Source organism: Arachis hypogaea, chromosome 1, assembly GCF_003086295.3.
Source record: "Arachis hypogaea cultivar Tifrunner chromosome 1, arahy.Tifrunner.gnm2.J5K5, whole genome shotgun sequence".
In the NCBI taxonomy this organism is placed as follows: Eukaryota; Viridiplantae; Streptophyta; class Magnoliopsida; order Fabales; family Fabaceae; genus Arachis; species Arachis hypogaea.
The window spans coordinates 97,881,915-97,893,677 of NC_092036.1; the positions used below are offsets into that span (position 1 = coordinate 97,881,915).

At 31.1% G+C, this 11,763-nt stretch overlaps 1 protein-coding gene across 1 annotated transcript; it reads right to left on the reverse strand.

The window, feature by feature from the left end:
- Nucleotides 1-3,911: 3,911 nt before the first annotated feature.
- Nucleotides 3,912-11,219, reverse strand: LOC112701047 (DNA replication licensing factor MCM5). The gene is made up of 18 exons (XM_025751851.3): nt 10,800-11,219; nt 10,574-10,717; nt 10,275-10,454; nt 10,073-10,171; nt 9,856-9,989; nt 9,658-9,763; nt 9,184-9,318; nt 9,011-9,088; nt 8,633-8,737; nt 8,070-8,161; nt 7,860-7,992; nt 7,678-7,773; nt 7,278-7,369; nt 7,107-7,197; nt 6,776-6,885; nt 4,655-4,784; nt 4,476-4,577; nt 3,912-4,236 (listed from the first exon to the last, which is right to left on the reverse strand). Exons 1-18 carry the CDS (start codon nt 11,079-11,081, stop codon nt 4,153-4,155), a joined length of 2,193 nt encoding a protein of 730 aa, XP_025607636.1. The 5' UTR covers nt 11,082-11,219; the 3' UTR covers nt 3,912-4,152.
- Between the last annotated feature and the right edge of the window lie 544 nt (nt 11,220-11,763).

Sequence of the window (11,763 nt, forward strand, 5' to 3'; positions counted from 1 at the left end):
TGTCCAGATTCTCTTGTTCGGAATCTGTTTCGACATGGCCTTCTTCGTGGGATCTGTCTGCCATCAAGGGATGATCTCTCGGGTCCCCGGCAACGGCGCCAATGTTACGGTGGGTAACCGGAGATTAAGTAGATGGATGGCGTTGGATGGCCCAAACGTATGAAGGAGGAGGACTCCGGATGGATCTGCAACTCGGGAGGCTCCGTCCGACTTGTGCTCGCGAGTGAATGGGGGGTGGTACCTGCAAAGACACTCCGATGCCTAAGTTAGCAAGAGTGTGAGCAGGTCTAGAGAGTATTGGGCTTAGAGATACCTGAGGGGTGTCAGTGTATTTATAGTGGTGAGCCAATAACCACTGTTGGAGTAGTGCCATATTTTTAGGGTGTTAATCGTCCCCATTATCTTGGGGAGGTTAAGATATGGCTTTATGATGCGGTTAGAGAGATTTTAGGGGCGGTTACTCATTTGAATGAGTGTTTATCTGCCAGCTGATCTCACATCCGACTTCTTCAGACCAAGTCGTGGTTGATACTGACTACTTACGTGGAGGTCGGTACTTAGCTAGGCTTAACCCTTCAGATTAGACCTTTTAGTTGGACCTGGGCCTTTGCATTGGGCCAGGATATGAACAATAATATATAACCAAGGAATACAATTAGACAAAAAGAAAAAATTTATAAAACATATTTTACTGTTTTAGAAAATTCATCTTCTAATATATAATGAGTCAATTATTTAGCAAAATAAGAAAAAAATTTAACTATAAAAATAATTGTGCAAAATATGAGCAAAAATAGATGAGAGAAAGAGTAAGAGATATAGGACTATGTGAAAAAAAGAAAAAAAAGTATGAAGTGGATATTAATTTATATAATAAACTAGACTTAAATTTGTGCATGGTGCGAAACTAATGATTTAATTTTATGTAAAAAATTTAAAAATTAATGTTAAATTTAAATAAAATTGTAAGGACATTATAAATTTTAACGTTTGAAAGAATTCATCACTTAATATATATATTTAGCAAACTTAAATACTATAGTGCAAGAATAAATATAATGCAAATATGAATATAATGTTTCAATAATTAAAAATAGTATCTATTTTTTCATAAATCATCATATCATGTATTTTTAATATTATTATTAAAACTAATAATAGTAAATAATTAAAATTGTTGAAAAAATTATATATATATATATATATATATATATATATATTGTGTGTGTGAACAAAATAATATATAATTGATGAATCCAATTAGAAAAAAAAAACTTAAAAATATTGTAAGAATATTATACGTTATAGTATTTTAGAAGTTCATCATCCAATATATAATGAGCAAATTATTTAGCAAATTAATTAAAATAAAAAACTGTAGTCGTCACTCAATTTTCAAATAATGGTGTAAAACATTAGTAAAGATAAAGGAAAAGAGGGTGAAAGTTAGTCCACTTCAAGTAAAGTAGAGAATGCAGCACTCTTTAAAAATTAACCTACTATCAAAAGTTATTAGGTAAATTAAATTTATTTATTATTATTATTATTATTATTATTATTATTATTATTATTATTATTATTATTATTATTATTTTTTGTCATAGTCTGAATAAACAAATTGACACTGACAAAAAAACTAATTTCCTCGTTTAACCGGACGACCTTTGCACCACAAAAGTACTCAGAAAAATTTGATCGAATTCTTCCATTACTCTGTTATTGTCGATATGATGTCTTCAAGCATCTTTACTGTTTTATTTGCTGGCGGTGCAAGCATCTTTACTGTTTTGTTTGCTGGCGGTGCTTTTGATATCATTCTGGCTAGCTACATATTTTGACGCTCTTGAACCCACTCCCTTCTACTTTTGTCATAAATGACCTTCAAAGTCCAAAAAATTGCTGCCACAGAAGAGGAAGAAGCCTGTCTATCCACTAATTGGCTAACTCCAAACACAAAATCGATTCTGTAGAAAATCCGGTCTCCATGAAGACACCATAATTCTCCCAGAATGTATCCTAATTTTTGGCCTAATTCTTCTTCTGATGATCGAATTCAACCTCTGATCAAAAAGATCTATCTTGGTTCTATTTGATCTCAGATGACGACGCAATCAAAACACAAAATACAAAGCAGTTACAATAAGTCTATTATCTTTTATTTCAAATTATCCTCAACGTGTACGTAATAGAATGAAAAATTAAAATACAATTATATTTAAACAATTATTTGTATTACTTTTTTATTAATTTATTCAAAAAATAATTAAACTTTAAAGTTAATTAGTATAAAATATTAGAGATATAAAACTAAAATATAAGAATGAGTCTGATAAATAATTATTCTATTTAATATATAATTAAGAGTATTTCTTTCTTTGCGAACGAACTCTATGTAAAATTTTTTTGTCAATGTATTTTAACAAAAAAAATTAATAATATATATTAACTAAAATAATATAATTATTTCAAATAATATATTTTAAATATAATAAAGTAACATATTTCAATAAAAAAATTGTTAATAAAAATTATATAAATATTTTTTATATGAATTTTTGTTTCGCACAAAATAAAATTATTATATGTTTGTTTGCTTCTTATATTGTATATATGTCTTTTAAATTAAATTTATATAATACAAATTTTTTTATTATTCACTTTATATTTAATGTTATAATTTTGTTTCACACAAAATAAAATTATATATATTAATTAAATTTATATAATACAAAATTTTTTATTATTGTATTTATATTTAATATTATAATTTTGTTTTACACAAAATAAAATTTATTTAAATTTTAATATTATATACATAATATATATTTAATATTATTTTTTAAAATTCTAATATATCTTTTTTTTAATTTAGTACATGAATTTTTAACGTATTTTTTATATATTATTTATTTTAATTTTAAAGTCCAGTAATTTTTTTTTTTACAGATATGTTGCTTTTAATATTTATATACTATTTTTTCTGTTTTGGACTTCAGCTCAATATCTAAAACTTATAAAAAGATCTAAAATTTATATAAAAAATGGTTAACCTGATTAACAGGTTAACTTTTTAAATCTAGATCATTCAAATAAATTATAATAAATGAAGAGTTTAAATTTAACGAATTAACAAGCTGTGCAGCACTCCATACTTAATAAGAAGCGTTTAAGGATGAGCCGAGAAAGAACGAGAAACATACAATTATGTAAAAAGGGATAAAGAAAGTATGTAAAATTGTTAATTTATATAATAAACATAAATAAAAAGAGAAAATGAATTAAATTTTATTAAACAATTTAATTTATTAAGGAAAAATAACATTAACTACTAAAGGTATAAGAGTAATCTGCATAGAAATCGAGAGTAAAAAAATATCATTAAAAAGTAAAATTAAACACTATATAAAAAGTAATGCGATGATAAAAAAAATTATAAAATAATAATTTCATTAAAATATTTATATAGCAATATTAAAATTTATCTAATATGCCTAGAATTTATTGTGTTATTACTTAATTCTTTTATATATTATAATAAATTAATAGATAGATAAATATATAAATAGATTTTTATAAAGTAAAATTTAACCTTCAAATAAAATATTTAATATTAGAATTTAAACTATTGATATGAATTAATATTTTTATATTTTTTTTTTGTAGAATTAGATAATTTAGTATGTGAAATTATGAGATTAATGTTAAATTAATTATATATGCTATTCTTTATGATAGTATAAATATAATTCTAAAAATAAATATTTTTTTCTATGTTATTGCAATGAATGATATGATAATTTTATATAAAACTTAAAACATTGTGTAATTTATTCATCATAACACTACTTTGGCTTCTCCTTTAATATATTGTAATAAATGAGTAGAAATGAGTATAATAATAAGAGAATAAATTTGGTGAAAATGATTTGAGAATGAGTGAACGATAATTAATGCGTTAATGACTTAAACCTATCACCTTAAAATCACAAGAAAAAACTTCGCAATAACACGTCACAGCAATTAAAAAAAAAAAAAGGCTTACAAGGACCCTTCTACGGGAAATATATGAATAAATATAAAGAAAAATATTACAAGAGAACTATTAGTCTAAACGATGAGTTACAACCTAGCAGTGGATCGAAAGCATATATATCATGCTTTCCTATATATAACGCGCCTTTCTCGCTTGTACTCTACTTCGTCTCTCTGGTGCATGATCACAAGAGCTCTTCTCACCTGCCAAAATGTAGTCATGTCAATGAATATTGAATACTACTTCAATTCAATGTTGATGGTCTTTTCACAATTCTAGTGCGTGTGCATATTTTTGAAGACAACTATGAAACTCAACTAGGTTTTATATAACATGACAGTGTTAGAAACATGCATCTTTTGAAGTTTTGAATTACATGGTGACCTCAAAATTTGATTTGTATGTTATGAGACTATCTCTTAACAGTTAAGTGGTTACGTACAATGGATTCATTCATTCCCATTCTGTTGAGGTCATCAATAAGCCTTCTTTCTGATATGTGGTTTCCAATCCCAATTCTTCTCTTTATCTGAGTTTCTGCTAGCTGCTCATTTGTGCAGACACAACCCGTCAGCATATGAAGCTAGATTAAGGGAGAGAAGATGGATACACAAGCCAAACCTTTATTTCATTTGCCATTTCTGGTGTGAGACTGATTTGTTGGTGTATTCCAGACCGAGCAGCATCCATTGTAGCCACGGTGAAAAGCCTTATTGCTTCTTGCACATGCTCCTCAGTAGCAACATGAGATCTGATGCAGGAGAAATTGAGTTAGACTGTCTAAGATGCAGGTACTATATCAAAAGAATAAACTGAAGGAGAAATAAAAAGAATGATTAGATATTTAGCTAAGAAATTTAGTTTCTTATACAGCATAGCATATCGAGGGGATCAGTGGAATCATGTAATTTGGATTATCTTCCAACTCAAATAGGAGGTCTCGATTGCTTTTTTGCTATTGGTCCATAACTACTGAAGCGTTCAATTGATACGGACTAAAAATAGAAACTTTATAAAAGCGAAAAGCAAATGAAAATAAATCTTTTCATTGCTCTTAATACACTAAATTACTGACACAATTTGTATAACATCATGCATTATGAGCCGATACGAGTATGAGACTGCTTGAACTAGAGTATCCTTACCCTATGTAAGAAAGTTAGGTGACCAAGCGAAGAGAAAAGTGAGAAAAGAATCTGTTTAGTTAGTTGAAGGAGCAGAGAAGATGGAAAAATAGCACCTCTGCCTTTTATTTAGGCTTAATTATTACATCATACTTGTAGTTTTATTAAATTTTTAATTAGATTTTTATAATTTAAAAATTTATAATTAAATTTTAATATTATATAAAAATTTCACTTAGATCCTTGTAAATTGTGTTTTATTAAAAAATTCGAAACACTTTAGAATATTTATTATTGTGTTTGATATATAAATTAAACTATAGCAGATTTTAAAGGTAAATATTCTAAAATCACCGTGTTTTGTTTTTTTTCCCCCTAAAAAATGACTAATAAAGACTTTGATTAAACCTTTTTATTTAATATAAAAACTTAATCATAAATTTTAAATTACAAAGATTCAATTAAAAATTTGATAAGATTATAAAAACTAATATAATAATTAAACATCTATTTATAATATATTTATAATATATAAAAACTGATACTAACTTTTTTATAATGAATTTAAGCCATCTTTTTTTTGTTAATAATGTCACATCAACAATTCTAATGACTTGACAAAAGATGAAAATCAACCAATCACTATTTAGTAAAATGTTTTAAAAAAATTTAAACAAAAAATTCTTATCTATTATTATTCAATTAAAATATCAAGTACTAATTAAATGTAATAAACGTACATTAAAAGTGTCATAATAATAATAATAATAATTATAAAAAATTTCAGTTATAAATATTCAAATTCTTCCACTTATACATATTAATACTCTTACTACTCTCCATTTCTTAATCTCTCATACTAATTGTAAAAAATTTCTTAAATTTAATCTAACATTTTTATATGTTTTTCATTCTCATTCATTCATTTTATTTTAATTATTTACAAACGAAAAAAATGCAAAAAAAAAACAAACCGTAGCAATTAATGCAAATTAAAAAAAATAAAAATAAAAATACAATTTTATATAACTCTAAATAAAATCAAAATTTATTTATAATATGTTCTCTAAAATATTTTTAATATAACATTTATTAAAATTTATTTATAATATAACCGGGTCTCACTCTAGTTTTATTTATTGTTGGAACATAAAAGAAAAGAGAGCTAGTAGAGAGTGCAGTGGCCCCAAATGATGTAACAGCTAGCAAGGTTAGTGGGGAGGCTGTGTGCTGGTAAGATAAAGGAGAGCAAGTTTAAGAGAGGTGAGGAGAATTAAAGAGAATCAACTCGAAATTAGGTTGCACAGGACCTAGGAGAGCGGTAGCTTCTCACCTTCTTGTTCCCTTTTTGCAATTTCTCATTGCGCAATATACACAGACTAGAAAGAAACCGTGATTTTATTCATCCCTCTGCTTCTATCCCCCATTCTCCTCATATTTCTCCCGTTCTATCTTCTCTATTTTCCTATTTCTTCTCTATTCTACTGCCACTGTTCTATATTACTATGATTGGTACCAAGTTCTTATAAAGGATTAACTAATGTTTTAATTAAACCGAAGCAGATGTTGCGAGCGGGACGGGCATGTAATGTCTATGAAAAACGATGGCAATACGTACAGTTTCATTTTGGCAAGTGCCTCACTCAACCTAACAATAGCTTCCAGCTGCCTTACTGTAATTGGTATTGCAGCAGCTTCTCCAGTTTCATTGGTTTGCTGCCTCATATCCTGTATTTTATTGCAGAAAGAATCAAATCAAAATTGACATAGTATGGACAAGGCAATATATAAGAATTAGTGGATTATGATTCAAGAATCTTCTCACTATGATATCCAAACAAACAAACACATCCAATTGCTTCTAACATCATCGTAACTACTGATGACTGGTAAAAACTAAAAGAGATATCAAATTTCTTTCTGCTAATTGGTCACATATTCAACCTTACCTGCCTGATTTTCACATAATTGTTCTGCAGTAATGTTGCAGCAGATTCTGATAGACGAGGGTGGCATTCAGTCCGACAATAGTGTAAATACCTATTTAAATCAAATTTATGTTCATCTGCCAAATAATTGAACGAACTGCATGAAAACATAAGTTCAGAGATATAGCTTACCTCTTCAGCCAATTCTCTTCTTTAGAAACCCTGTTCTCACTAGCGGTTGCATCAGCTGATGCATGGACCTTTATGACATGACTAGCTATGATCTGTGCACAAAATCAGTCAATTAATGACTGTTGAGTATCCAACCATTGAATATGTAAACAATATGTCTGCATGGTCTGATGGACTTAATAATAATAATAATAATAATAATAATAATAATAATATAAGATTTAAAAGGTTTGCCAATCTTTTGTCAAATATTAAGCTGACAATTTGCAATCTTAATATCACAAGACAAATTAAAAACAAAAAATTTAAACAAATGAATAAATTCAATCTGCCGTAGCATTTCTTCACAAGACAAGCATTTAGAGGTAGCAGGGGAGAAAAAAAAATTAGTCACGGTTACCTTGTCTTGACTGTAAATTCTGATGTCTTTCACAATAAAGATTAAATCAAATCTAGAAAGAATGGTTGTCTGCAAATCAATGTTATCCTGTGCAGTCTGCAGAAATGTGATATTCCTGTTAGTCTGTTAAAAATATTGTTCATGGAACTGAAAATGTAAACGTGAGATATATGGTAGTAGACCTTAAGATCATCATATCGTCCAGATGGAGGATTAGCAGCAGCAAGAACAGAAGTCCTAGAATTAAGAACTGTAGTTATTCCTGCTTTAGCTATAGATATAGTTTGTTGTTCCATGGCTTCATGGATGGCGACCCTACATTACAGACATCATAAATAGTTTTACCATGGACCGACAACAATCAATAAGATAAAAACCAAACAGCTTAGTACCTATCTTCTGGTCTCATCTTGTCGAATTCATCAATGCAGACAACGCCTCCATCTGCCAAGACCATAGCCCCTCCTTCAAGGTAAAACTCACGCTGAATTCACAGAACATGAATCAGAGACCTCTCAAACAAGTTGGGTGAACAACTAGTTTGCATTATCTCAACAATTAGTGATGATAAAAATTACCACCAAACTCAAAACTTTGCTTGTCCTCAAACAAAAAGAAAAGTAAACAGAGTTTATCTTAGCAAAAATAATTGAAGAGTTTGTAAATCTAAATTCAAATAGAAGTGGGATTTATGATAATCCTTATGATTACATTCGGGCTTCTCTTATCTTAATGAATCTTGTATATTTAGAAATTGAGAATTTTCAAAACTTAGATCCGAATTATATTATGAGAATCCTTTTGAACTTGTATGACTTGAAGGAAAAAAGGGGTTAAAAACCAAGCCAAAAACATCAATTAAACATAGTGGCTGTTTCGTTTTCTTGATGAACAAGAAACCAGCAGCAGTTGAAACTATTTTGGGGATACAAATGATAGAAGTTGAAGAACTTACAGTGCTGGTATCTCTGATTACAGAAGCTGTGAGACCAGCAGCTGATGAGCCTTTCCCGGAAGTATAGACAGCAATAGGAGCTGTCTTTTCAACAAACTTCAGAAACTGTAAAATATAATTGTCATCTCATTTAAGGGAATACAACAGAAGCTATAATTGAACGAGTAAATAACTAAATTCAACTTGGCTAAAGACATTGTCAAAGAAAGGAAAAAGGAAAATTTTCGATATTAAAAAACAAATACACTGGAAAATCGGTTCACTGTTGGATACAAAACTAAATATAATGCAAGTGGCTCTCTTGCCTTTTAATAATTCAACCACCATGGATTAACAAGAGAATAGAGTATCCAGAAAAAAGGAAAATCAATCACAAACCTGTGATTTTGCTGTAGATGGATCCCCAAGAAGCAACACATTGATATCACCTCTTAACTTCACTCCATCTGGCAAGTTCTGCTTGCAAAGCAATTGACCATGTTATCAGCTCCTGGGAATGAATTTCTTTTATCCCCTAACAACATAGATGGATGCACAAAGCAACAACATACCTTTCTTGACCCACCAAAAAGAAGACAGGCCACAGCCTTCTTGACGTCATCATGCCCAAATATTGAGGGAGCAATCTTGGAGCATATATTTTTATAAGCATCAGGTTCAGCTGCAAACTTTTTGAATTCTTCTATCTGCAAGTAACATCATTATTCGGACCCGCAACATCTATAAGTGAGCACCATGACATTGTGTAGGAGTGAAAAAAACTTGAAAGATTTGTAGAATCGGGGTAAGACGACCATGCTACAATCCATGGAAGAACTTAGAGATCTTAGCTGGTATGAACTTTTGTAGTGTAGAGGTAAAAACACTTTTTAAACTTTGACAGCCCAATTAGGATACGTTGGAAAAAATAAAATTCCCAGTCCATTAGCACTTAACATTCAGGTAAGCGGTGAAATTCATGAAAGCAATGAACAATGCATAAAGCATGTATGGTGAAGACAACAAATAATTTTTTCAACACGGACCTCTTCTGGTGTAAAGGCAGAAGGACCACCAGACTTGGCTTCATTTGTGTCTTCCATTCCTACAACCCTGATATATGGTTGTCTAACTGCCACTGCTCCTTTGTTACTGCACAAAGTAAAAGGCATTTAAACATATAGGCATTGATTGCTGACAATAAAGAAGAAATTCAAGGGTGCTAAAAGGATGACGAGACTTACGATGCAGAGTTGGAAGCTTGGAAAATACTGAAGATTCCAGTGACTGTCAATCTTGAGCCAGGTACCACTGTTTGAACTAGATGACGATCAACAGAGAGGAGCAGGTTTCTAGGTAGCTCACCGGTTGGAACATCCTTCAATATAAAAGTGACATATAAGTGATGATGGTTTGCAACTGTTGTTAAAGCTTTCTCAATCAAGTTCTTCATATTATTACCTCTGGGTTTTCTTGCAGTTTCAATGTTTGTTGATCAACATACTGGCTCTGGTCAGGAACCACAAGCCATGGGTCAATTGGGCATGGTTCTTCTCCAGCCTGCAAGAAAACCATCCCACCTTATTACAGATATACTTAAAAAGCAAACAGTAAATTATGTGAGTATGCACATAACACAACACGGCAATAATATGAACCATACCTGAGGAATATGATCACATGATCGAGGAACAACTGCTCCCCCAAGTCCTGGCCTGCACGGAATTTGCTTCCCTTTCTTGCAGTTTTTACATACTAAGGTAACATAAGTTGCCTTTGCCTTAGTCCTTGATGCAGCTATAGTAATCCCAGCAATTTTAACAAGCTTCGATATGTTTTGAGCCTATCGAAAAATCATAACAGACCAATTCTTAGACCGAAGAAAACCTTACAAATTCTCCAACCCCTAAAAGCATGGCATTCATGTATAATCAAACCCTAGATTATATCAAATCAAATTACCCCGAGCGACCTCATGGATACAGGATCCTTGTCGGAAGTAAGCAGAATCTGGACATCGCCGGCAACCTGATCTTCCAGCTCTCCGGTATCGCCAGTGACTTTAGTCTTCAAACTCCCCAAAACCTGCGCCGCGGCGCTTTCGAACTGCCACAAAAAAAGGACGATGAAAAACGAAGCAAAAACAAAAGTAACAAAGCAGAGCGTTGAAGAGGAGAAAGGGAAGTACCAAGGGCAAGAAGTCGGCGGGGGAAGACTCGAGCTTAGGGGAGAGTTCGGGAGCAAATTCGTCGAGGTCTTCAAATCTGACAAGGAGGAACTTAGGGTTGTCGAGGAGGTTTTGTCTGTAAGGGAAGAGACCGTTCTTACTGAAGTTGCGAATGAACTCCTTGAATTTCTGTTGGATGGTGTGGTTGGATGCGGTGGCGTCGGGGTCGCCGGGGCGGTTGCCGTCGTGCCATGAGTGGGCTTGGTCGCTGTAGTAGACGGCTCCTTCGTCCCAACCTGACATTTTCTACGATTATAGGCTCCCTCTCTCTTTCTCTCTCTCTCTCTCTCTCTCTCTCTCTCTCTCTCTCTCTCTCTCTCTCTCTCTCTTAGTGTGAGAGTTTGTGAGGGTTTTGGAATTTGGATCTGTGAAGGAGGGAACAAGAAGAAGGAGGATAGAAGAGGGTCTTTTTTGGCGGGAGTTTATGGCGGGAAATGGCGGGTGCGAGTGCGACTCTGAGATGTGGCATGTCACGTGACCTACAGCCTTCAGCGGTTCAGTTCAGCCCGCCACTTCTACTATTCATTTTTATGAAATCTGTTTTATTTTCTTCAACAAGAATGTGATTTTATCTTTCAAATTATAATTAGGTGAAAAGTCACTTGTAATTTTTCAGATGGTTGATAATTATTAGATAATTCAATCAGTTTGATTATATTATAGTCTAATAATTTTTAACTATTAACTTCACATGAAAAAAATTATTTGTGAATATTTACCTCATAATAATGATGATAATTTTAGAAAATATTTTTCTTCGTAATAACATTACGGGAATATAAATCTTTTGAAAATATGACTTTATCTTGACATTATGGATTATGACAAAAAAAATTATAAAATCAAACTGCTTTTACAAAAAAATGGTAAGAAATAAAAGTTTTTATCGACTAAAAAGACCAGAGTCTTTGTAGATAAAAAAATA